The sequence below is a fragment of the Corvus brachyrhynchos genome, unplaced genomic scaffold (assembly GCF_000691975.1).
Source record: "Corvus brachyrhynchos isolate BGI_N302 unplaced genomic scaffold, ASM69197v1 scaffold17, whole genome shotgun sequence".
Classification (NCBI taxonomy): Eukaryota; Metazoa; Chordata; class Aves; order Passeriformes; family Corvidae; genus Corvus; species Corvus brachyrhynchos.
Genome location: NW_008240046.1, coordinates 5,955,861 through 5,983,555, shown reverse-complemented (window position 1 = coordinate 5,983,555; position 27,695 = coordinate 5,955,861). Strand labels below are relative to the sequence as shown.

Below are 27,695 nucleotides of genomic sequence, written 5' to 3'. Positions count from 1 at the left end.
ATATGTAGATTAGGAATAAACTCTTTCCATTTCCGATGAAAAAAAGACAGAGTAATGAGCTTAAATGACAAGTAGGAAGATTTAGAATACACATTATAAGAAAAATTGCTTGAATATATTGACTGGAAATGCTTCATCATTAAAGTTATGTACAAACAGGGCAGACAAAAATCTGCTAGAGAGAATTTAAATATGGTTGATCTTATTTTGAATTAGGGGAATGGATCAGATGGCCTCATTCAATTTCTTTTGGCTGAATTTCCGATAGTTCACTTTTTAGTGAAAGAAAGTCTCATGGAAGAATTTTTTCATAGGTTCTAATCCCATTTCATTCTTGAAAGCAGTGCAGAGGACCAAATGAAAATTTATGTGAAAGTCACACTTGTCTTTTACCACTAAACTTGGTATTTCTATCACCTCAAATGTAGAGGAGAAAAAAAGTCATAAAACATTGCTGTTTGTCATACATCTATTGTAAACGTACTTTATTACGGAACTTTCCACGGTCTTGGAGAAGCCCATAGGCTGAGACTACAGGAACCCAAAAACGTATTCATTGAGTGTTATGTTCGAGCAGTTTGGGCTCAGAAGGTCTAGTGTAGCTCTTCTGGCTATAAAGATTTTCTGCAGATATTAGACACATGAGAAAATTAAATTTTATGGTCTGTTCAGATTTTTAGAGCCCCATGGGTTTTAAAATAATACTTCAGTACGCAAATAATTTCATCCAACTAGCACTATGAGTTGTTATAAAGTCATGTGGTGCAAATAGGTTTTATATGTTATTTTGAAAGTCTGGTGAGGGATCTGGTCAAAAAATCACCACTCAAAAGGTGTGAATTATTGTTACCATGGTATGAATGTCTTAAGTTTGCAGATACCATTAATAAACTTCCTAAAGTAATGTAGGTGTTTCATATATGTATGTGTAGCTATTGGTTGGACTTGATGATCTTGGAGCTCTTTTTTATCCTAATTATTTCTGTGATTCTGTGATTCAGTGACTGTTCTGTAATGTTAAAATATGCTCTGGTGTATGAAAAAATCTGTTCTAGTAACTGTTGGCCTTCTTTAAAGTTCAGCTCTTCATCATAGGCACTGGTCACCATGGTGCGTTTGTGCTGTGCAAAAGAATCATAAAATCATCACAGGCATCTGGAGAACATCTAGTCCATCTCCCACTTGAAGCAGAACTACTGCCAAATGGGATCAGTTCAACCTCTGCTTTGTTTAGCCAAGTCTTGAAAACCTTGATGGATAGAGCTCTCTGTTCCAGGGCTGCTTCACCTTCCTAGTGAAAAAGTATTTCCTTTTCATGTGCTATGAATTTTCAAAGCTGTCGGTCTAGGCCATTTCTCCATGTTTTACCATGCAGCACTATTGAGAAAAATTTGTTTCCACTATGTTTTAACTCCTCTTCAAGTAATTGCAAGTTGCTATTGAATTGTCCCTTAGCTTCCTCTTCACAAGGGTAAGCAAGGTCAGTACCCTCAACCCCTCGTTGCATGTCAGTGGCAGAGGCCCCTAGAAAATTTGAAAGCCATTTGTGTGATCCTTTCCGGTTTCTGAATATTGTCTTAAACTGATGTATCTCAAAACTGCACACTGCCTTCCAGTATGTGTGGTTTCAGTCAACAAGCTCTGTTTCAACTTTGCTTCTTTGCTCCAGTACAGGTAATAATTAAAAGCACTAATTTAAAATCCACACCAAGTTTCTGAGCAAAGCTGTTATGGTATATGCAAACCAAAGGGGAAAACAGGAAACTCCAGAGAAGTGAAAGAGCCTTCTGAAAGTGTTTCATAAAAAAAAGTCTTTATTTGTTTGGCCTGAAATCTTGAAAGATACTGCAACTTCAGCAGGCCACCAAACTATAAAACTGGCAGGAGAGCTTTTTTTTGAAGATGTAGCTTGATGTCAAGAAGTAATTAGCAATATAACCTTGTTGTCTTAGATACTCAGTAAAGCCAAATATCCTTGTGAATTGTGAGTTGATGTGGATCTGTCCATTGAAAGATTCTTTTTTAGCTTTTCTTTAGTATGTGTCTACTCTAAGAAGAAAATGTGTGCTACAGCTCCAAGAGGGACCCAGTAGAACCTGCTCCCTGCTGTGTTTCTGGAGCACAGGATGGGGCTGGCTGAAATGAATACCCATTGCTCCACTTCTCTCCTTTGCTCTGAGTGATTTACAGCCCCTGGTGTAACGTGCACTGCGGGTCCAGCAGCCTCTCTGAAAGTCTCACACTCAGAAGCTCTCACCAGCCTGAATCTTTACTCCTAAGATTTTTAGCTCATGTTCTCTAGTTCTCTAGAAATTCCGAGCATGCTCTGGTCTCTACACAAATGCTAACCATTGTCACCAGCTTTCTTCATCTAAAAATGAGGCTCTTTGGTCCCCTTCATTTTGGTTATTTCTCATTAAATAGATGAAAGGAGGCAAGCGGTGGCTCTTGCCTATCTAAAAGAAAATCTTTTATAAACAGCATCAAGAGGGGAACATAAATGTTTATAGAAGGTATTCTAAAGATATAAATTAAGGTATCCTAAATATATATTCTGAAGATATAAATTAAGGTTTCAAGTGTTTTATATCAAGCTGTAACCACCAAGGAAAAAAGGCCTAGCCATGACCTTACTTTTGCTAAGTAAAATAAGTATAAAATTTCATGCAGGTGTAAGTGTTTTGTAGGTTGTTACCTTGATTTAGAAGTACATATCTCCTTAATTATGATTGTAGCATCACTGTAATCTGTAATTCAGAGCTGCAGGTTTCATCAAAACAATCTTGTATTTGGTATAATATAGATTTGGATTCATCAAATGGCATGATATTTGCATCCTTTTGCACATATTTGAGTTGCATATTTTATGGATCTGTTTACAAGTTCATAACTGTACACATTTATGAAATGGTGAACATCATTGTTCAGAGAAGATCATAAGACAGAATGTCATTGTAAGAAAATGGTTTGCATATGTTTGGTAGGAAAAAGAGTGGGAAATGAAGAGAGGAGATCTTTATGTTTATGCTAAAAGCAGGCACTGAGAAAGAAAACTTTTTGCAGCAAACTTGTTAGTATATGCCTGCACATTCTGGTTAGTAGATCATGAAATGATATTTCTTAATATGCCCAGAGAAGGTTCTGAAAAATAAGTCATGTAACAGACAGGATCCAGGGCCGTGACCTCAAAGCTTGGTTTATTCTGCCAGCTGTGTTGAAAATATTTCCATATGGTTACACTGCCAGCTTCACCATAAAACACAATTCTTTGATCTTGGCTAGTTTATGTAATCAAGTGGGTAAAGAGTGTTGGTGTTTTGTAAAGATTTTTAAAAAAAGGAATACAGCCAGTACTGAGAATTGGACTTAAACTAATATCCTGGTTGGCATTACCAGGTACTATCCTGAGAGATTGGGTTCAGAGACCAATTTAAGGACATATCACAGTTTTTCTGAACTTCTCTCATTCTCTTTTCCATGAATTAGTATTTAGAATTTGGCCTTTGACCGGTGTTTGGGAGAGCACTGCTTGAAAGTCCTTGTCATTGACAGGGATTGATGGCTAATTGTGAATAGTTCTGTGCTGGAAAGCTGCATGACAAGTAAAGTAATTTAGAATAGCTCTATTTTTTTTCCATTTGGCAATTAGGATTTAATAAAATAGCAATTGCTTCAGTGGCTTGAGTCTATCAGGCAATAACTAGACTGAGGAAGTGGATATATGAAAATATCTCCTGGTGGATCATTCTAACCCTCACACACTTGTTAGGTTGCTGCAGAAGAATGGGTTTGACATCCTCACCAGCGATTTGTTCTGTTTCGCAAAGCAGGGAGCTTGGATTTAGAGATACTCTCAAGTCTTACTAACAAGACCTAGACTGCTCTTTACTGTTAAATTTTCATGGATTTCCAGTGGTAGGAATGTAAGAAAATATTTTTTGTTACCTGTTTTACATATGAAGAGCTATTTTTTTTTGGCATTTTGGAAGGCCAAGAAACTGTTGAAACAGTATCAATGTGTGCATTACAGTAAATGCCACCAGAAGGTTCTTGCTGTTCCCGATTCCAATTCTGCTTCTTGTCAGGAAATACAATGTGACAGTCATATGATGGCTGGCCTAACTTCTCAGGGTGATTCCATCCTCCTAACTATGGATCTGCCACTCATGGCTTTGCCATACCATTCAGATGTGTATCTTTGGAGTAAACAGAAAGGTTAGGGCCTCTTCACCTTCGTAACTGTAATGTAGAAACCTACCAGAAGTTCTATCAATGTCTTTCATTTGTTTCAGAGGACCATCCAAAACAGAAATTGTAATAGAGAATGAGCAAACGCAGGACCAAAAATGGCTGAATCTGCACTCAGACTGGAAGAATAAAAATGCATCCACTTTACACGCACTTCTAGTGAATGGGTAAGTAACAGGTAAATAAGACCTATTTCACTGCTGTGGGTAGTCACTTACCCATGCAGGATGACAAACTCTTTGGTAAGCTCTTTTTTTTCCAAGGTATCTGCATATAAATCCCAGCACATACTCATGTAAGTTGTTAAGATACAGTCTACAGTGATTTTAGTGTCTACAACCATTGTGCTCTCTTTTGAGACCATCTTGTGAATCCTCAGGGGCCTTTTCTGGCAGAATAAGAGCATTTGAGTGATACAGAGGTGATGCCCTTGAAGCACCTGAACCAGACAGCTTCATTAAATCTCTGCTGAGCAAGAAAGTCCAGCAAGTACTATATAGCAAAATCTGCAGCAACATCTTACCATCCTCTGCAGCCTGTGTAGTCTTCATTCATTAATTTGGAGCAACCACAGCTTCTTCAGTAAAGGCTATATCCGCTTACAGTAGGTTTCTTTAGCTCTGGTTTCAGGTGATGGTATATTCCTTTTACTAAACAGGTAGTTACTAATCAGAAGCCAGGATGTCATGGTTGAGACATTCAAAGTGTGACTTTGAAGAGCCAATGAATTTAGAAATCCAGGGCAAAACTGTGAGTGCCACCTAATCCCCATTGGCAACTGCATTCTTCAAAAAGCAGATACATGGTTTCCCTATTCTCTTTAAAATGCCCAGGAGCTTTCAGGACACCCTTCTTCCATAGAAAATCCTTCTGTTTCACAAGAAAAGATTGTCTTGGGTAGCTGCAGAGACACAATATATGTGAAGACACAAAATCTGAGGAAGAAATCTACTTTTCTTTTTCTTCATTGTTTTCTGTACTCAAAGTTTTCCCTAGTGATGGAATAGTAAAAAGGTTGTGCCTGCAAGGACCTAATTTTGCTTTCTTACATCTCAGTTTCGTACCGTTTTTGTTTTGCATTAGTATTTCATCATTCCTTTTAAGTTAATTTCTATTTCTTCATCTTGAAGGGCCATTACTGAACAGTGCCTGATACTTGAAATTTGTCTTTTTAACTCTTTGATTTTCCTTTCTCACTGTCTTTTTCCTCTAGCCTAACAGTATCTAAATGCTTTTCTCCAGACTAATACAAGAATAAACACCTTGGGTTGTGACCAGATGCAAAGGCAGATGCACAATCATATTCTGTTCAGTCACTAAAGTGCAAAGCAGAAATTTCAAGGTACTTTTTGACATTTTTGAAAGAGGTCTGCTAGGAAACGTATGAAGTAATGGATCTGGAGCCTCTGAGTTACAAATTCTAGTAGCAAAAGATTTAGTTTTGCCCAAAGTACAAGTTAAAGGAGGGAAAACATCAGTAATGAGGATTATTGTTAAATCTATTGCATAAATGAAAGTAAAACGTAGGAAATAGATGTTCCAGTCCTCCTGAATTCAGAAATATGGATAACAAGAAGTGAGAAGCTAAGGGGGAAGGGTGCATGAAGGGTGCAGCTATTTTTGTTTTGGCTGCATCAGGCATCCAGTCCAGATGACTGGGGAGTGCTCCTGAGCCCTGCAGTCTAGGTGTATTCATCTGGACCAACTGCAGCATGTAAAAGGTTTGTGCTGTGGAGTATGTTGTATGTTTAAAGGAGTTGCCAGGCTTCTGAACTAATGGGAACTTGGCCAAGAACTAAAAAATACACCACTAATTCATAAAGTTTTGATAGGAGGGAATGGCACAGCACAGGCAACACACACATAAAAGCTTAACGTTTTCTCTTTAGAGCTGGCTGTATGGTAAGTCAAAGGAACAAGTGTAAAACATAAGCATGGCTGGTCTCAGTTATATTCTGTATATTTTCTTTGCCTCTCAAAATGGTGCACAAAATTTTATTTCCTGAAATTGGTTGTCTGTCTCTACTATCTCTAGAAAAGTAATTTTATGGTGTATTTTCAGGAAGAGAAATAGACTGATTTGCACAGTATATGAATGAGGTATATGCATTGTAAGGGAAAAAGGTCTGGTTAAATTCCAGATTCAAGGTAACCTGGTGGGCTGGCTGACACTGTTGTTTTGCCCACATTAGTATCTATGACTTAATATGAAATGCAGCCTCTTTTTAGATGGTTGCAGTTTGAAAGCTACTACCTACCTGCTGGGATTAAAGTCTGCAAAGGATTACCTGGTGAAGAAATGAGCTGTGTATCCAGTCCAATGTAGCTCTGCACCTGCCTAAGAAAAGCGTGTACACCGTAGGAATGAAAAAGCTGTGGAATTAAAAAGGCAGTCAGCTAGCTGCGCAACAGTGCTTGCTGATTTAATTGTGATTTCTCCTCCCTTGACAAAAAAAAATCAATTCTTCCCTCTCTTATCTGAAGATTTTCAACAGAAATTATAATTTTTTTTGTTTCAATACATACTTATGCAGACTTCCTGGAATCTTTCAAAATAGCCGAACTCTTAGGGAATGAAAGACCATCTGTTATCAAAGGCATTTCAAAGAAAATCCTGTCCTTTGATTGTAAGGAAGGGGAGACTGGCAATCTGTGCTTTCAGGTGCCATAAATAAGAACTTGACAGACTGTGCACCCAGCTGACCTCAGAGCTGTATCCATGCCCAGGGAGCAAGGTAGTCTGCAAAATATGCAGCACCTACTCATGAAATGTATTGTAAAGCTGAACTAATATTTTGAATTATTTTCAGGAAGATGCTGGAAACCATGGAATCTGGCATAAAAAGCTCCTTGAGTTTCTTTTTACAGTTTGGGGGAATTTTTAACAGCTGGATCACAGCAATGAATACAATACCTGTGCTGATTTTCAAATTACCAAAATTAATCAATTAATGAGATTTCCACCATGTTTTGTTTCAATATTTAGACAGATGTGTCAAAGCAGAAGCAAAGTGGCTCTCTTTTGCACTAAAGAAGGTAAGAGAGAAGTGCATATAAAATAGATATTTTTCAAAATGTGTTAAATCTCTTTAACAAATGCAGATATTTAGTGTGGATTCATTCTGAAATTTTTACTAGACCTCTGCAACATCCAGTTTGGCACTGGGTTTATTTTTCCCTACTCTACTCAGTTTCATCAGCTTTTCTTATATTTTGACTAGGATGCTGTGTGTTGAGGTGGCCCATTCATGATACCACAAAAGGAATTTTATCAGCAGTCAGGTTCCAAAAAGTAATTGAAGCTGAAGCTGTGATCTGTTTGTTAAGTTCAAGGGGACAGAAGAACCTGAAGTAGAAAGTTATGGACCAAGTCTGTTGGCGCAGCAGGTTGTGCAATTTTAAGTAGTTTGAAAATGCAGAAATTCTTCATCTGTGATGAAACCATGTTCTACAGACAAGGAGAGCTTTGCTGAAGAACACTTGGAGTATGAATTAGCTTGACTCAGGGAAAAGTAATTACAAGACAGGACCTAAATTTGGGAAACTAATCAAAATATTTGCTACTCGTCAGAGAAAGGAAAAAGCTCAAAAGAGCTTACTGAAGGTATTTTGTTCTGACATATGTTGCTTACTCTATGAAGATAAGTGAACACAGTAAGAATTGTAAGTTACAAATAACCATTGCTCCAATTTATTTCTTCACCACTAAATTCCCAGATACATGCAGTAGCAGCATATACTCCCTTGGGAGGCTGATTGCAGAAACTGGTGGTGTTCTTTTGTTCTCTAAATCAGACTGAGTATAAACAGGATAAATAAGAAGCCTGGAATCCTTTAAATCTAGAATATAAAGTGAAAGAGAAGTGAAGGATTATTTTAGAATAGTAACTGGCAGGTGGGAATCTGGTGTAATTTCTAGTGAGATGGCTTGTAAAGTGTAATGGACTAAGTACTAGAATGTCTTCAGATCTTTAAATATGCTCCCTTAGTAATTTCTACAGGCAAAGTGAGTTTGCTGCTGTGTACCTGAGTAAATGGCATGGCATTAAACTCACACTTGATTTAAGAAAAACCTTATTATTGCTGAGCAGATTTTCCAGAAGCAATTCTTCTGGATAGTACAAAGTAGGCCAGACATGTTGCTAGCTGACAGAAGGACAAAGACATAAACCCAGGAAACCTCCTGAGCAAAAGGAAGTCAGGATCCCAAACTTAGCTTGGTTAATATTTCAGGCTGGTCCAGGCAAAATTAGTAACCAGAGAGCAAATCCTTTGATAGAAAGGAAGGGTAAAAATGGCTCAGTGTTTGATAGGGCAGTGTGGTCGGCGATTGCTTCATTTACTGTATTGTTCCGTGTGATTTCATGGCTGTTAACACCATTCTGTGCCCAGTGTTCCCGCAGAAGGTGCTGTTTGCGCTGCCCCTGTGGTGCCGATTAACGCGCTCTGTTCCTCGCAGACTGCGGCCGCCGCCCCGCTGCTCGCATGAGCAAGAGGATCCTCGGGGGCAGGACCAGCCGCCCGGGCCGATGGCCGTGGCAGTGCTCCCTGCAGAGCGAGCCCAGCGGACACATCTGCGGCTGCGTTCTGATCGCCAAGAGATGGGTCCTAACAGTAGCACACTGCTTTGAAGGGTGAGGGGGCTCAAACATTCTACTGCTCATTTAAGCTTGCACGTGTGAATTGCCAGGTCCTTCCCCCTCTACCAAACACACGGGGCGTAGGTGAAGACCTTTGCAGAATGGCCAATCACAGGGACCTGGTTTTAGGAGACTAAAAAAGAAAGTAAAAAGGTACAAACCAGCATCAGCTTAGGTTTTCACATGGTTTATTATTCATTGCTGGCATCGCTACTGATGAAAGCTAAATGAAAACACTAATTTACAGCTGTCATACGACTGCCATGGGTTTAAAAAAATCACCCTCTATAGCAGCGTAGAAAAGACCTTGAAAAAATGCTGTGGCCATTGGTAAAAAGAAAAACTGAGGATTTACTCACCTTAAAGAAGTAAGGTATTCTGGTCTAATAATTGATTGAGAAGTTATATGAACTTTTTTCTCTTCTGCCTTTCTGAATAGATTTGGGGAGATGTACCCAGAAGCCTGAAATCTTGAAATTCTTCATTTGTAAGAAGCCTTTTGTAAGCTTAATACATCATCAACAATATTCTTGATGTCACAAAGTTTTTTTCATATGAAGTATTTAAAAAATTTCCCAAACCAACCAGATAAGACAACAATATAGAGATTTTAAAGTGCTCTGGTCCTTGATATAAAATGCTCCATTTTGTGAAACTCATGTGAAGTTTGGAATACAAAACATGAGGACCATATAACAATAATACAAATAGCCAGGAAAATTTGTAGAGGGCATAAATAGAAAGAGCTGCATTAAACATCATGTAGTTTGTGAGTTTTCTTATTATAGTCAACAGAGCTTTGTCAAGATCATTTTGAAATGCATTACATTAAAGCATCCAAGACATTAAAATTTATTTTTTTTTACCTGTAGGACAATGCATTTTGGCTGTGACTGCTTATTTCTCTAGGCAATGCTATTTCACAATGGTCACAAACACAATAGTGTATGAATATTCTCAGCACTTAATTTCTGTAACTTTATGGAACAGCTCACAAATTGATCATGATACTAAAATGATCATGATAGTCTGAAATGCCAGAATTTTCATCCAACTCTTCAGATAAAAGTAGCCTTGATTTAGAAAACAGTTCTCTTTACAAATTATAGGAATTAAAATCCTGTTGATTACTATGAAAAAGCTGAAATTTTGCATGCTTTTATTTACATTGCTTTGAATAAGCTTCAGTCCTGTTAAAGGTGCTTAGTTACATGGAGTTGTCTTTCAGCAGTTGTGAAAAATGGTGACTTTTTTGAGAGCTTTTAGAATCACAGACTAATTAGAAACCCATGAAGAACCCACAATTTATCCTGAGGCCAGTTAGGATCAAGAGATTATGCCCTTGAAACCTTTCATAAAATCTAGGTTTTTCTGATGTGTCTCAACAGACAATAGTTCAGTGTTCCCCCTTGTATCCTATGTATCATTGCTTTGTGCTCTTGTATGGTTACTAAGAGTCTTAAGCAATTGTAAGGGTCAACTTTGAGCTTACGCATAGAAAGTATGCTTGGCACAGACTGAATGCTGAATAAATAAGGGACTTCTCCCATGGCTATCATAAAATATTTAATTCACACAATAGAATTGCTTCTTTGAGACCCCTTAGGGATTTCAGTGAGACTTACTGCTGTCAGCAGCAGACCACAGTGAAATTTGTATATGCCCACCACTGAACATGTGGGCAACTAATGTTGGGCAGGACCCAAGGGATGACTTTGACACCCTTTAATACAGCAACTTATACATGGCTACAGATCTTCTGATGGAGTGAGCTTTCATGTGTTTGATTACAAGCAGGAGGGAAATGGAAAGCATGGACTTCTGTTGCTCAGATCTTTGGTGTAAGGAATAATGTGTAAATATTTGTTTTCTTTTTGTAGTATTTGTATGCTTTGCAAAGTGCAGTGTGCAAAAAGGGAGAAAAAATCTTGGGTATTTTTGCTTAAAAGAAAGACTTTGACTAAAATTTCACTTCTTTTTTTCTTTTTTACAAAGGAGAGAAAATGCAGCTGTCTGGAAAGTAGTGTTTGGGATTAGCAATCTTGATCATCCATCAGGTTTCATGCAGACCCGACTAGTGAGGACCATCATCCTCCACCCACGCTACAACAGAGCAGTTGTAGACTATGATATCAGCATTGTGGAACTAGATGAGGATATCAACGAGACAAGCTATGTAAGACCTGTCTGCCTGCCCAGCAAGGATCAGTTGGTTCAGCCAGACACCTACTGCTACATCACAGGCTGGGGACACATGGGCAACAAAAGTAAGATGAGTATTTCTGGGACTTTTGAAAAACATGTGAAGCTTCTACTGAGTTAATCAAATAAGTGATCCCGTTTCAAACTTTTATCCATTCATACTATTACTGGATCTTAGTAAATACTAGGGAAATGTAACTACTCTTGAAAGGATCAAGCTGTGATTATAGCCTAGCTTTTTCAAAGCAGCACCCTCAGTTTATGCTCCTTAATACTTACTTTGGCTCTGTGGCTTGATTTTTAAAAATGTTGAGGATCTGGAAACTTCTATCAAGAAAGTCACCTGAATTAGTTATGATTTTACCCATCTAAGTTGCACTCAGAACAGTATTGCAAAGGTATCACATCATCAGTGTGGAGGAAACACTCTTAGCTCAGTGAAAGCTGGAGGCTGGCAGCACTGGCCTACAGGCTGAAGGAACAGGGTCGTGAATCAGCGGTCTGTGCCACACTTTGTACTTGTGACACAATTTATTCCATAATCACAAGTGTTGTTTTTGTATCTCTGAACAGAACGTTAGTGTGTTTTCTTGTTTTGGACCTGCCACAATCCTTGACAAGAACTGTTGTGTTATGTCAATCTTTGTTCAGGCAAAATGATTCTGCATGAATAGTATGCAAATTAGCCTGGCCCCAACACTTTTAATGCACTAGCCATTGTGTTTCTCCCTTTCTCCCTTTGCTATTATTATGGTAATTACTAGAGATGGCTTTTCTGTACACTGGATAAGGAAATCTTCCTTTCTGTATTGCTTCAGTGGAACTTCAGTTGTAATGGCCAGGTTAGATGTGGTAAAAATTAAATTACACACATGAAGGGTAAGTGGTTTACTAGCATCTCTACACATCTAAAAATTTCTCTATATGATGTCAGGAAAAAAACTCTGACAGATGCTTTTGCAGCACGGGTAAATGGAAAATGGTTCTTTGTCCTTTAATGTGGTCAGTGTTGATTTTAAAGGTTTTACGCTAGGAAGCATCAAACCCCACTGTGGCTACATAGCATTTAGTACTGCATACCCTAGGTTGAACAACTTTGATTAGAATTCGAGCTCAGTCAGTTGTTTAGACTAGGAAGAAGTCTTCTATTGTCTCTTGAACATATTAAAATAATTTCATAAGGTTTGAATTCTGATTTCCTGGTACATTCTGTAAGTCGAATTTACCCAAGCACAACCAAAATGGCAGTGATTATTACCAAGTTTTACCATGACAGATACCAAGAAACAGGAAGACTCTTCCGTGGAACAGTGAATCAAACCTGTCCACCTCTCCCACATTGCTGCTTTCCAGCCACTACTGCCCCCATCTTAAAAGTTGCACACTGCATCATGTCAAGGTGTGAATGCTGAGTAAACAGCAAATGTCACACCAGTCCCCATGTGCTTAGTACTTCTCCAGAATGCAACACATAGTTCTCCCTACATTTAATACATATATAGAGAGCAATATTTATAATTTATCCCAATGGAAATATTTGTCATATCTCATGGAGTCATAATAGGTAAGTATTTGTGAATTTGTGTATAGTTAACACTTTATTCTGTTTTTCAGTGCCTTTCAAGCTTCAAGAAGGAGAGGTTCGCATAATTTCCTTAGAACAATGCCAGTCATATTTTGACATGAAAATCATCACCAGCAGAATGCTGTGTGCTGGCTACGAATCTGGCACCGTGGACTCTTGCATGGTAGGCTTCTCTCTAAGGAGAAATAGCCAAAATTACTTTTAGAAATCAAAGTACTGTGATGTTAATTAGGTGCCGCATACTTTATCTATTCTAGGAATGACAACTGTCTATTTACATTCTTTAACCCAACTTTTAATATTACTATTATTGTTAATATTGCTGTAAACAACTTATCTTTGTGATAATGAAATGCTGCTTGAAGACTCTAGGGTTTATCTGTATTAGTTAACTTTTTAATTTGCATGAGCCTTTTGTAGGTAAATTTTTACAAATGTAACGGGTAATAAATACTGGCAATGCTGTGTGTGGCTACACAGTTCAGCAGAGCAGCTGGTTTGTACAGCTGAGTTATTTACTAAAGGCAAATGGCTGTAGGAACTGTGACACAGCTTTAACCATGAGTGCTGGCCACGTGTATAATAGACTGTTTTTAACTTTCCTGTTGCAGGGTGACAGTGGAGGACCGCTTGTGTGCGAGTATACTGCAGGGCGCTGGACTTTGTTTGGTTTAACATCTTGGGGCTCTGTCTGCTTTTCCAAGGTTTTGGGACCTGGAGTTTACAGTAATGTGTCACATTTCATTGAGTGGATTGAAAGACAAATATACATCCACACCTTTCTGCTAAACTAACTCCAGATGGTAAGAATCGTGCTGACAGACAAAAGAAAAAAGGAATCAGCACTACAACACTGAAGGTTTTGCAGTCCACAAACTCTATGAAAAGGAGTTTCAAGCTCTACCTATTCTTGTTGTGGAGCTATGGAATATGCAGTGTATGTTACTGGTAAACTCTCTGCTCATGAATACACTTTGGGGTAGAATTAATAATCCTTTTGACTTTTCTTTTAACTGAGTTGTGGTGCTATTCCAAACACTGCAAAAAGCTTAAAAGAAAAGAATCAACCACTTTCTGCCTTTCAGCTATTAAAACTAAGCAGTAGCACAGACTAGAAAAACTTTTAAAAATAACCTATTTTAATACTATTTAGTTAGCAGCACATGCATTTTCATTCACTTCTTGTGATGAGGAAGGAACTTTGTGCATTCATGTGGCACTGCAGGACATACATTCACAAGGACAACTCTTGACAGGGCCATACCACACACTGGAGGGTGTGGAAGAGATTGATGGGTTTGTACACCCACGTGGCACAGGACACATCAAAGAACACGTGCAGGTCTCCAAAGGTGTATAGCCATATGCCCCTGGTGTGCCTGAGCTAATGCATTTTGTCCCTCAGGGTGGCTAATTTACATGGGCATAATCCTGTAGTGTTCTGACTCCACAGCTTCTGTTCCCAGAGCCAGCTTGGGCATCTCTGTGGGGTGGAAGAACCAGTAGGCCAACAGACCACTGGAGGCACTGGAGGCACCAGAGACCACAACTTCATTGTTCAGACTCTTTGGACAGCTTCTATCTTCTGATTTTCTGAAGCTTCCAGTGTCCTAATGTGTCTAGGAAACACCCATGTCTCAGCAGCACTACACTGATCAGTGCATTAGTCAAACCTGTGCCCCACTGGCTTTTCTCCCCACTTTGCGTAGTGTGTTCAGCATACAAAGCATGCACTGACCATCTCCAGCCCTCTAAAAACATAAGAGGGTTGGCAATACCACTGCAGTGGTTTCCCCTCCTAGAGTCAGCTAGTTTGGACATCTTGTGAGAGATGGAAAATGCAGATCTAAAATGCAAAAGATGCAGTGTGGGGACTGTCCCAAATATCAGGGAATTGGATAATTTTTATAGGTCTCTTCTTGTACCTTACATTTAAAGTTTAATTTTGACTAGCAAGATAAAACATTTGGGAAAAAGAAAAAAGCAGAAAGAAAATCTGAGTGATAGAAGGCTTGGAATTCCAGCTTCTGTCCAAATGAGTATTAGAAATACAAGAAGCAAAGTACAACAGCTTCACCAGCAAAGGCTCAAAGAGCCCAGATCAGGTGCTTGGTGGCCAGATGTGGAGTGCTCTGTGCAGTAGCAAAAGATTAAGTCTTAACTCCAAGAGAGTCTGGTTGAAAAAGATTATGATGGAGCTTGGCACCATTTTATGATGCTAGAGGAAAGTGTCTTATCAACTGCTTTAGGTAATGTCCTGCACAGCTATCAGCTTTTGGGAGGCCAGACTAGGATGAGCTAGGAATCTGAGGATTACAGGATAAATTCCACTGGAGAACAATGCATTTAAAATTTGTATTTTCAGTGCTGTGCCTAGTCCCCCATGAATGCAGCCTAAGGCACATAATTACCTTTTCTGCTACCTCTGGCATGGCCCCATGACAACATGGCAGGGCCTTGTCAATAGCGTGACTGCCGTATATGGAAACATGCATTAAAAGACCTAAAACATGGACATTTCAGGTACTATTAATCATGTTACAACTTATCTACATAGATCTATTGCTTTAATGAAGGTTTATCTCTTATCTCTGTATTTTCTTCTTTAACACTGCTAACATTGGAACATTAGTCACACTAGACTGCATTATAGACATGAATATTAATAAATACTCAATATTTATGTTATGGATTCTGAAACTATTTAAGTGATTATTGAATCACTGTTTCATGCTCAGCAAGAAGACTTTTCGAGGCCTTGCTAGGTTTGATTGTCGGGTTGTTTTTTTTTTTTTTAAATTATCTTAAGGATTTTTTGTTTTATTGTAACAGTTAAATACTCTTCCCCCAGCGGTAAATGAGAGAAAGCAGCTGTGACCATGTTTTTATAGTGGAAGTACATTACAGCTGGAAGAGGTTATTGATGCCCTTGCCTCAAGGATATGAAGGCTGGAGCTCTCAGTCCTCACTTCAGCTTTCCTCTGGGGCTGGGATCTCTGTGGCTGTAGGCCAGAACAGCTCTGAGTCCTGGAACTGGTTATCAAGAGTTCCCTGAGGAGAAGGTGGCCCAGTGGCTGTAAGAGCCAGCTGGCTGGTGTCAGACAGGTTCTGGCCAGGTCTGTTTTCCAAAGAGGTGCTGTTGCAGAATGAACAACTCAGCCTGGCTTCTCTCCACCAGATATAGTGGTTAGCAGCTTTGTATTTTGTAAAGCACGGGAGTACGTGTAATCATTCACGTAGATATTAGCATTACCAAATGATAACATGTAATTACACATTTTAATTAACTGGCTTTGGCCTACCACCAGTTTCCAAGCAGTCCCTCCCAGGAAATGAGGGAGAGTCCTGTTTAAATATATGGTCCAGTCCTGTCCTATATGGGATCAGTCTGAAGAAATTACATGCTGAACCAGATCCCAAATGGCTTTAGGAGGGAGCACTTAGGTCCTATCCTTTCCCATGACTGTGTCCAACACAACATTCCATGTAAAGAGGAATTTGTAATTTTATAAATGTATTTTTATACTGCTTTTTTTATGTGTGCACATGAAATTGGCAAACATGCTCCTCCTTCCAAGGTATCAAGCCTTTCCTGGTGTGCTGACATAATGGCTATGATCACAGTTATGCTGTTAGTCTCACAGGTGCAGCCTCATTGTAAGGTAACATTTGTTGGTTTTGATTCTACCACAGCTGTATTTCCAAATGGAAGCAATGCCACTCAGTTAAGCCAATGTGTTTCTTTCTAGTTGTACTAATAAAAATTTACAATCGTTTTCCAAATAACTTCTCTGTTGAAAATGTGTTTTAATCTTTAGATAGACTAAATGATAACATGGAGGTATTGAGTTATAACTTTAGCAATAATGCCTAAAAGTAGCCTTCAAAAGGCATTTGTGTACCCTTAGCTGTTTTTTTTTTTAGCATCCCTGTTAGCACTGCAATACTTGTGGAGATTCTGGCATTACTACCACTGTACAACTTTTAGTTTCTTCCGTGTGTATGCTTCCAATACAGAATATTAGCATGAATACTGCTGCCAACAACTACTCTGGACTTAGAAACCTTAAAAACTAAATTGCAATCAAATCTGCAATCTGAACACATTTTGTTCTATAGCTTTGTTCTGGAATACAATTAGTTTTAAATAAAAAATTCTCTTTTTAACTTGTACACAGAATTTCACTAACATGTACACATGCTGAAATCAAAATAATAAGCACACAGAAGCTTAAAACAGGTAAAATTTACCTTTCCACTGCAGTAAGGAAGCCAGGACCATGAGGGCAAGAGTAATACAACCAGAATAAAACAGGAACAAATAATACAAAACTCACACTGAAATTCAGATATGTGAATGTCATTAACACAGTCACATTTGGAACTTGCCCATTAGCCTTGGCCAACAGCCAGGGCTGGTGGGATCAGTGGGTTCTCTGCGTTAGCCAGTCCTCAGCCTTGTGTTGCGACCAGTGGGGCTGTGGAAAAAACACAGCTTGGGCTTAACATCAACTCAGACTGTGTCCCAGGTACAGACCAAAACTCACTGTGCTGCCAAAACACTCACTCAGTAAAGGCTGTGGCTGACTGCCACCTGCAAATGTTTAGCAGAGGTGTGGCTGCTATGAAAGAAAAATTTTTAAAACATGTATTTTCTTCTGTAAATCAAATATTGCACATCAAAATCAGAGTTAAGGCTGTTCTAGGTGTAGCTACAAAGTTTGGGGCAGTTGAAGGTGGTTGTTTTGGTTTGTTCTAAAATGAAAGAAGTATAAATGCTGTGCTTCCCTTCATGACATGTGGAAGGCACCTGTGAGATGCTCTTAAAAAGCTTATTTTCAAAATGGAAAAGTCAGATCATGCTGTGCCTAAGTGCAGGAGTGTAGAAGCAAGCAGGTGATTGTGACATTTTCAGGCTAAAAAAAATAATAAAGGGAACACTGAACTATTGAGAAACACAGGGAAAGCAATTTATTTCCACCCTTCATTTGCCACTACTTTAGTTATGGCCAATTAACATTCTGAAGCTTTTATTAAAGACTCACTACCCTCATCTCCCCTTCAGTAAAAGATCATAAGTAATCACAGTAAACGCCTTCAGGTATTTCTGCGGTTTGTCCACCACAAAAAACCCCCCAAACCCAAAACCACCACACAAAAAAAACTAACAATCAACAAAAAAACAAAACAACCCTCAAAGCAAGTATTATCCAACAGATAATTTAGATTATTTATCACCCAGACCGCTTGTTGAAGTCCTCTAATAAAACAGAGCCTACAGAGGACAATTTTAAGCAATATGCAGCACCAGTATGCAATACACACACACACAGACAAAAGTGTTATTTTGCACCACTTCAAGTGGTACAAAAGCACTTAAAATCTCAGCAGAGATGAGGCCTGAAAGCCTCACCGCACTCAGTTTTGTGTAATGGAGTGACCAGGCTTGTAAAGAGTCACATAATAGCAATTTAAATGTCCCAGAGGCATCATGCAGCTGATCTCGGTCTAACAGATGACTCCCACTCATGTTTCTTCATGCAGTTATTTTGATGCCATGGTTTAGTCAGAAGGTTTTGGAAGATCTTACTCTGAATACTTACAGCTTTTTTTATGAAAAAAATGCAAACTTGTGATGCTAAATGATCACTTACCTGTCGACTCTGCTGGTAGGTTCTGCTTCTGCAGCAGAGGCAACAAGAGGGCAGGTCACAGGCTGGTGTTGTCCCCAAACTCTTTTTCACAGAGACAGGAGGGGACAGAGCTGAGCCCTGCACTCCCTCAGGTCACTGGAAGTGCTGGAGCTCCCCCATGGAAGTTCAACATACTTCAGTCATAGAGTTACAGACTTGTAAAACATGGACCAATCTCCTCTCGGTGGCCACAAGTGCAGAGAGGCCGTAGATTTGAAGTGCAGAAGAAACACTCGGGTCAGACAATAAAAACAGAAACAGTATTTGACTTTGAGGGCAGGAAAGCACTTCCTGTTGCTCTGTAGCTCTTTATAGCAGGACAACATCCACTAGGAACGACAAGGGTAGAGCTGAGCCTGCCTTGGGGCTATGGAGCAGAGCAGATGTTTTCACTGCATTCCAGTAACTCTCTTCCTGTATGATTCTGCCCTGGTACCAGCTTGTCTCCCTGCACAACATGTTTTCCATCTTCTTGGACACCTTGCAGCTCCCCTTTCTTGTTGAGAAAGCTGAGATGTTTCATTTGGGTAAACCTGGAGTCCACTCATGGCAAGGTGCCCCCCACAGCAAGAAGGATGTTACAGACAAACATCTGAAAATGTAACTCAAACGAACATGCTTGACATGATCTCTTAGAATTTGAATGTCTGCCATCACTTCAAATATCCCCACTAACTTTATGTTAGAACTTACCAAAAACATTTTGTCATATGTTGAACTGAATTTAAAAAAAAATCAGAAAATTCAGAAATGGCTGTCATCACTTTCTCCTTCCACTACTTTCCTTCTACAGGCTAAACAAAAAGTATATTTTCTCTTTTTTTCCTCACTAACACTGGGGATAGAGCCAGCCCTAGTTACATCCTACCTTTTGAACACAGAGCTGTTTTAAACATTTGGTAACATGTGGTGACCAGCATTTGAATGAACTCAGCAAGCCCTCAGTATCTGCCCTGTGTAGCAGCAGCTGTCCAGACCTCACAGAGTTTGTTTAAATTCTTCCAGAGATCTTAAAAGATGTGGAATATGTAATGTTGGTCATTGATGTGGAAAGCTCATGGTTCAATTAAAAAGCAGACCCAAACATGGTGCTAAAAAGAAACACACAAATCTTGGCAATTTGAAAGCAGAAACTTTTAGAAAGTAACAGAACCAAAAAATGGGCTCAGTACTAATAACTCATTAGCAGCTATAGTTTGAGGAACTGTTTATTTCAACAGGTGCTAGTGAATACAAACAGATTTCCTAAGTTCCTCTCTAAATTTTCCATGTAACTTTCTGGGAAGTAAAAAGGGGGCAATGTTTTAGAGAGTCTGGAATCTAGAAGTTGCCACATGCACCTCAGCCACTTTTTGTACAGTTTGCAAGCAGTGGGAAACTGGCAGAGGGCAGAACTCATCTAGGAGACAGATGAGCAACAGCACTCAAATGTGAGACATGCAATGCACTATGCGTTCTTTTGAGCAGCCTTTAGAGACACTTAAGCTGATCATTATAAAAGTCTAGAGGAATGTAAAAACACCCGAGAGTGAAGAAGAGTGATATTATCAGCTAGAAGCTGCTGTTTGTAAGAGAAGACCTGAAGACAGGCTGGAGCTCCTCACTGCTGCTGGCAGACAATTTTGCAGTACAGGCATGAGGAAGTTTAGAGAAAAGCCAGCCAGCCAACATCTGAATTGGGTGAGGTGGGAAAGAAGTCCATTTGGTGGCAGATAACATGAAATGGCACATGGAGTCAAAATGGAGTGATACAACAGGAGGATGAACTGTCATGGAAAACAAAAGGTTACACTAGGACTTGCTCTTTTTGTGGAGAGGAAGGTGAGGGAGACATGTTACATGTGTCTCATTTGGGCTTCTCTCCTAATGGTTAAAATGGTGTTTGTCCATCAGTGAGATGGACCATGCAATAGCCTGGTGAACAAACTGGACCACAGTGGTTATACAAAGTACTGTCTACACACACTACAACATGTAATAAAAAGTCTTGAAACAAGCCAACCAGTAACACTACATCCCAGCCCTGTTCATACTTCAGCAAGTGGTGAATCCCAGGGCACACTAGGATTCTAGGGCAGCAGTGTAAGGGAGCAGGCTGACTTACCTGAACTGGATTCTGCAAATCCACATTCATGCAATGTCCTGTTCATAACACCACAAGGTGTTATGCAATGTTGCATACAAGAAATAAGCAGTAATCAAAGTTTACTGTGTGAAGAAATATAAAAAACAATCCAGACATTTAGACCTTGAACATCTTAATAAATTATTGGAAAGTTTTAGAAACAAAAAAGCTTTGAAGGAAATGTGTTAATCATCTACCTTGGCTGAAGAAAACAAAACCACAGCATGGCATAAATCAGCAGTTATTACACTTGTGTTTAACCAGTTAGCATTCCAACTTTGTAACATACAGTAAAGCATCTTCACACAAAAAGAACTCTAAACTGCTTTGTGTGCTAGAGATATAGCACTGCTGCCCTTTTCAGAAGCGCACATAGAGACTTTGGCACATGAACTATTACCACCAAATGTAACTGTATTAGTTTACTTTGATAAACTCTGTCTTTTCTTGCGAGTTCAAGCCACTTGTACTCCCAGACTCATCCTGAATGTCTGGTAAGAAGGAGGTGTTCTTTACTAACCCATCTCTTGAACAGGTCTGAAAAGGTGTTTTAGATGCTGACAAAACACTCTCAGTGCTTTCTTCGTCTGATACAGCACCTGCAGCTGAGCTGGAAGGCAGAGAAGTAGGTTGGAGCTGCACTCCATCATTCACATTGCACTCATCTTTCCATCTTGTAATTGCTTTCTTCTGCTTGGAGGCCAGTCTGACAAGGTACTTGGCTCTCAGCATTGGAGATGGAAACAATGTTCCTTGGAGAACTCTTATCAAATACCTACAAAATAAACACAGTTACAAATAGGTTTAAAAGAAAACTCAAAACTGTTTCCAGTGACTAAAGGAAACCAAACACCATTCAAGTAACCCTGAAGCTGCAGCCTAGTTCCAGGACTAGATGATCTTTAAGGTCTCTTCCAACCCAGACCATTCCATGATTACCTGTGGTATTAGAACTGACTTAACTGGCAACTTAGGTTGGATTTTATCATAGATTTTTGCAGTGAATTTTCAGTCAACAGGGCATCCAACGTCTGTCCCTCTGTAAGAGAACTTCTCAAAACCTCCAGTGAAAGCCCCAGTCTCACTCCCTCACGCTAGAAGCTGCACAGGACCCCCTGGCTTCACAATGCCTCTGAGTGGGGGCTTTTCAGCACCATAAAAAGGATCATATCAGAAATAAGCATGGAAAAAAACGTACCTGTGACAGCACTAGTCCCATAATAGGCACTTCTGCTTCAAATAAGTAGAAAAGTTGCAATTAGCCACAACGGCTATAAATCTTCTGAGGTGTTGACACAAGGAGAGTACATATTCTAAAGGAATGTATTCTATAGGAATTTCTAAATACTTTAATTCACTATGAAAACCACTGTCTTCTTCAAAATTGAACAGCCCCACATCAGAAGTAGTCACCAAGCTGAAACCTTTATCCTACCTTGGCTCTCTACAGCCCTACCAAAAGGTCCCAGAACAGCCTTTATCTATTAATTTGTCATGTAAGGGAGATTTACTGTGTGTGAAAGAAAAGGCTCTACTGTCACCACCTGAACCAAGCTGAGAGCAGGGATGGAAAGGGAAGAGCCCACTTGTTTCTTGCACCTCACAGAAAGATCAGATCAGTCATGATCACCAGTGAGTGCAGCAAAACTCTTGGTGACATGCTTAAGACACAGATCAGAAATGTTCAAAGGGGACTTAATTCTTGGTGGCCATTGTGGGCATCTACAGCCATGGCTCTGCCAGCTTTCCTGCTGGTGGGACTGGTAACTTATGCAGCTTGTACTACAGCACTTGATCAGAAAGTGCGCTCAGATTGTGTCTAATGATATAAAATTACGTCAGGCGAGCAGGAAACAGCACTTTTTCTCCTCAACTCTTCTCAGTATCTGTCTCTGCAACTCAATTTCAAGTCTCATTCTTTCTGAAATGATATAAGAGGGAAAGAAAGAGACATAACACAATGTCTTGGGGTGACTTTATGATGTGTATCCCGTATTGCTGCCCTATGCCCAGAAATTAACTTTGTGCCTTTCTATGCCTCTAAATTGAGTCTGAGAGGGGGAAGGAAAAACTGAGCAAAACTTTTTCAAAGCAGTTTGCAGCTTGTTCAAGGTCACACAGAGACAGCAACTTTTGCCCAGCTGCGACAGGGGAGGGAGGAAGCACCCGGCTTGCTGTTTCCTGAGTCAGTTTTTGGCCAGTTGTTCAGCTTCCTTTTCTCCGGAGAGAGACTGAGAGTTGAATTTTTTTTTTCCCTTCCCTGGAATTTCGGATTTTCTCCCTTTTCCACTGGACTGCTCAATATTAGAACACATCAGGAGGACTTTCCACTGAGCGCAGAGGGCCTGGCCCTGGGCCAAGCCCCAGCTCTGAGGAGACCAAAGGGAGGACTCTAACAGTTTCCCACGTTTTTCCTCCACAGCGAAAGATTTTATTATCTAGCATTATTTTCCTTTCCCCGTGTGTTTGTTAAATAAATAGTTTTTCTCCCTTTCACTTTCCTTTGAGGAAAATTTAATTTCCCCGAACCTGGTGGGGGAGGGGTGGTGACCTGCCTTCTCTCAGAGGATATATTTCTAAATTTGGCAAAATTTAGAAACAGAAGAATGAATAATTAGCAGAACACACAGAAGAATGAATAATTAGCACTGGAAGCACTTCACTAGTAGGCTGCAGACTTGAGTTCATGCTCAGCCAGTGAAATGAAGATAGCTGTGTCTACTGAAGAAAGCTAAACAGAGGGTTTGATGAAAACCACTGGTTTTCACATGGTTTGTTTTGCTCTGTTGGCTCACTCAGGTGTCTTCCTGCTCAGCATGCTGGAGTCTGCCACCTCCATCCAACGCTACTGCCCTTCCAGAGTAAATGAATTATTGAACTTGAACATCTTCAGTGAGACAAAAAAATATCAAGACCCCTTGTGAATCTAGTCAGCATGTTTCCACCCACAAAGAACGCTGTACATTCTGAAAACTCTTGTATATATTCATGACATAGATTTCAAACAGAAAATTGTTTCACAAACAAACACAGACTAAGCACAGTATTTCTTTGTCTATATTTAGTATATGTCCAACTTTGGTCACTAATTTAACTGATTTGTATATAAATTATGAACTCTGTGGTTACAAAAATTACTGTTTCTTTACCCTCCAAAGACAATATTTAATATATAAATCACAAAAGAAATTTTTTATTACTGAAATTTACCTGGAGAACTAAATGGCACTAAAATGTTGTCCTCACATAGCTTGGTCTGGTAGAATCATGAAATTTTCATTTTTATTGGGGGATGATAGGGGGAAAGACCTCCAGCCAGAGATTCATAACATCACTGACTCACAGAAAACTAATTTAGGTAACAGCAGCAATCTACAATTATAAAACAGAAACACACCTGGGTAGCAGAGCAATGCAAGTAGTCAGGAGACAAACTAAGTAAAATACTGGGTCTGTCATGTGCTTTTCCATGATCCAGTAAAAATCTGATCGTAGGCTGTGGGTTTTGCAGGTTGCTCCAAAAGCCAGAGTGAACATAAAGTAAAACAGGATGCTGCCAATTATAACTACTGTATGTATCCATGTCTGCAATTCAGAAAGGGAAAGAAGTAAGACTTAAGCTGTGAAAACAGAAAGACCTGTTACATCTGTATGTGCACGAACATGCACACTTTTCCTCCAAGGGCAGCTGTTGAATATAAGAGAGGCTACAACTGTTCAGATAATACTCCTAATTTCATACAAAACAGTCCAGAAAGAATGGAGCCTTCTTTCTACAGTACATAGGTATTCCAGACATTTAATTGTTTTAGTTCTTATAAACTCACAGCTTTTCCTTCTTTTGTGAAAGACATTTGCCTCAGATTACCACCTCATCCACTGGCAGCACAGAAAGCTTTCTCAAGCAAACGGAGGTGAGGTCTTCACATGACACCACCCTTATATATCTTGCTTGAGATATATAAGGTTGGTTACCTTTCTAAACTGGAGCTTTCTGCAATTTTACATCTAAATGGCTACTAAGATAGATAAATAACAGCTGCTAAGAAAACAACACTATCACTGGTCTAATGGCTTGCCAACATTAAAAATTGCCAAACAAAACACATTTAAGTAAAGTTCTCTATTCAGAGTGTGAATATACTCATGCTATACAAACTCTCAATAAAGACATTTTAATTATGGCTGTCATACTCTCAAAAGAACAATGAAAGACTGAATCACAACTTGACATTTCATCCATTATAAAACAATGCTAATAAGTATTTTTAAAAAGTCAAAGAAAAAACAAAACCCATTAATAAGTGCCCTTCTACTGTAAACTGTTGCAGTGGGGATCCTGCAACACACATATATCAAACCAGGAGTCCCGTGGAAAGGAAATATATACAGACAGACAGATTCTTGATAGCTGTTTCAGAGATGTTTATTTCTCCAGCCGCATGGCCGGGGCTCTGCCCAGGAACTGTTCCAGTCACGGGACCAAGGGTCCTTCTGCCCGCACAGGGAACACAAACCAACCAATGGGAACGAGGCTGAGCAGGGACAGGGAAGCCCCGTGTCTGTGCCCTCAGGGCCCCTCTCCCAGGGCTACACGGCAGGGGAGGGACCCCAACAGTAAACATTATTGTATCTCCTTTAAAATTAAGCTAAAACCCCAAGTATTACCCTTGTAAGGGTCCTAAATTGATCCAAGCTAATGCAGATGCTTTAGCTTGTGCAGACTTAAAAACTGAAATAATGTTTCTGTAGCACATCGGTTTTCCAGTTCTGGCATCAAAATACACCTCTGAATTGTTTATCCTGGCCACAGAACAGATCATCAATTCCAGGCATTCAAAAATCAACAATTTGCACTGTTGTCTTTGAGATGCAAACTTTGCAAACTAAGGAAGTTTCAGCAGATCACTGGTGGATCTTATCATTTGCAGAACTGAACCAACATCCCCCAAACCACCCCACCTCAATACAGCAGGATCCTTTCACTATATACAAATAATTCTCAGGCTAAATTTTGTTAATTTTAGTCATATTTCTATTGGTTCCAATGACAGGTGTGTTAGGAGAGCTCACATGGTCACATAAATACAGTATTTAGGGTTTGACCCTTTTATTCTTATTCTTTTTGGTATATGAAGACCTTTCTTCCATTTAATTTTACTGAAAGCTGTATGCACATACTCTGTTAGAAATATAGTCTTTGGGAAACAAAGTACTCACCACAGACTTGCACTCAATGAGAAGGTGAAACAGCATTATGAAAAGTGCTGCTGTGTTTATGGGGTTTCCAAAAGAAAAGATGTCTATGTCTGAGCCACAGTAAGTCTGCAAAGGAAGAGAGTGGTCAGCGTCAAATATTCTTTACGTTTAGCTCTAATACAAAGTGGCATGAATAATTTCAATACCATACATATTTGCACACACACAGAGTTCAGCTCTGTTCCAATAACGATCTTCTTAGTATACATTCATATACAAGGAAGTAAAAATCAAATACTTCATTCTATTCTCTAATTTGCTTAGCTTTTAAGTATGTCAAAACGTATAAATGTATTTTGTAGCCAGCACTTACGAAGTAAGGCACAAAAAAGCAAACGAGACTTTGGTAAAAAGCATCCAGCAAGGTTATCCAGAAAGTTGAAGGCAAGTAAGCCTGTAAAAAAAAACATAACGGCATTGAAACAAATTGAACAAATTGCTGCATCCTTAATTAGCATTAATTTGGATCTGGGGAAAGATTATCTGTGGAAGTACTTCCAGTTAGTTTGCAAGTGAAAAAGGCATCTTTTGTGTTACAGTTATTAGAACAAAGATTTCCTTCCACACATATAACTAACTGTTAGTATTTAAATCAGCAGCCAGCTCTGGGAACTCTGATCTTGCTGTTCCTGTCAGAATGGATGTACCAGAGCCTTAGCTAACTGAATCCTAAGGAAGGGAGGGGGCTGGTGGACAGGGCAGTACCCTGCAGCTTACCATCACTGAATGCCAAGTCCCACTTTCTTCTATCTCCATCCCTTTTTGTTATGTGTGCTGTTTGACTCCTCTGGGCAGATGGGACTCCTCTGTGACCTAACTTAACTCATTAGATGTGAGAAGTCACCTCACTTTTCTGCTGGAATAACACCTTGCTGTTTTAGTGAGTTAAATCAGCTCCTGGGATAACTGAGCCGGCACAAGGAAGACTGTTTATGGATGAAAAGGGAACAGGAAGAAAAGAAGGGAGAAGAGAATAAGCCTTCCTCCCTCAGTAGCAGCAAACTGCTATGACAGATCAACCACCTACAAAACCATAGTTGCCTATGCTCTGGCTCAGTATATCCCATTCCTTCAGGCACTAAACTGAGACACATAGGTGAGAAGTCCACTCATCCAGGATGTTCCCTACGATTGAAGAGATGGGTTTTTCCAAAGAGCCATTCAGCCCTTTCAAGAAAGTGCTTTGAACTACTGAAGATGAATCCCATTTACTGTTCCACTACTTTTTACAGTGTACACAAAGCTGTACACTTGTGATGTCACGGTGCAGTATTGTGATATTGCATCTTATTGCAACTTTCAAAGCATTTCTTTCTTCTATACTGTATTTAATTCCAAGCGATTATTTCCCTGTGCTTCCATGCAAGAAAGCAAATGATAACAACTCCAGTAACAGAGCAAGTAATGATGGGATGGACCAAAGAGAAAAACACTAACAGAAGATAAGGGAATAAAAAGAGAAAGAAAAAAAAATATATTATGTAATGCAGTAATTCTGATTATGTTGCTTCAAAACCTTGATCTCAGCTCAGATCACTGTATTTTACATATCCTGAAGATCAAAACAAACCAAGAGGCCTTGCAACATTTACTTAATCAAAATTCTCTATGACTGACAAAGCACAGACCTGCTCAAGCCAATCTGTGGAGGTTCAAAATGGTACCAAAAGAGCACTTTGTTTTTCAAAAATACTGAAAACCAAGCAACATAAAATACATAAGGGTATATAAAAAGAAATGTAGAAGTCCACAAACAAGCAAAATGATGGGGTTTTAAGAGTTCTCCTAGTTTTTTTCTGTTAAAGGAATTTTTCCCCCATACTGTTGCTAGGGAAACAAATGGCCAGGTGCTTAAGAAGAACAAAAGACCTGGCTGCTCATTTTGTTTCACCTGGGTGTGTGGTCAGTCGGTCTCCGGCGTTCGGGGGAGAGAGGGAGGCTGC

The 27,695-nt window shown here is 39.4% G+C and overlaps 2 protein-coding genes across 5 annotated transcripts in view; one reads left to right on the top strand and one right to left on the bottom strand.

The window, feature by feature from the left end:
• CORIN (corin, serine peptidase) overlaps positions 1–16,461 on the top strand; it is a 125,317-nt gene extending 108,856 nt beyond the window's left edge. For all 4 annotated transcript variants that reach the window (XM_017744346.1, XM_017744344.1, XM_017744343.1 and 1 more), the window contains 6 exons: positions 4,293–4,415; positions 7,235–7,284; positions 8,708–8,882; positions 10,884–11,155; positions 12,705–12,838; positions 13,287–16,461. In XM_017744346.1, coding sequence (XP_017599835.1) covers positions 4,293–4,415; positions 7,235–7,284; positions 8,708–8,882; positions 10,884–11,155; positions 12,705–12,838; positions 13,287–13,469 — 937 coding nt within the window. In that variant the 3' untranslated portion in view covers positions 13,470–16,461. The remainder of the gene's footprint in view (positions 1–4,292; positions 4,416–7,234; positions 7,285–8,707; positions 8,883–10,883; positions 11,156–12,704; positions 12,839–13,286) is intronic.
• Positions 16,462–17,623: 1,162 nt separating this feature from the next.
• ATP10D (ATPase phospholipid transporting 10D (putative)) overlaps positions 17,624–27,695 on the bottom strand; it is a 43,054-nt gene continuing 32,982 nt past the window's right edge. Inside the window, 4 exon segments of the mRNA XM_017744342.1 lie at positions 17,624–21,268; positions 23,891–24,078; positions 25,714–25,818; positions 26,066–26,146. Coding sequence (XP_017599831.1) covers positions 20,911–21,268; positions 23,891–24,078; positions 25,714–25,818; positions 26,066–26,146 — 732 coding nt within the window. The 3' untranslated portion in view covers positions 17,624–20,910.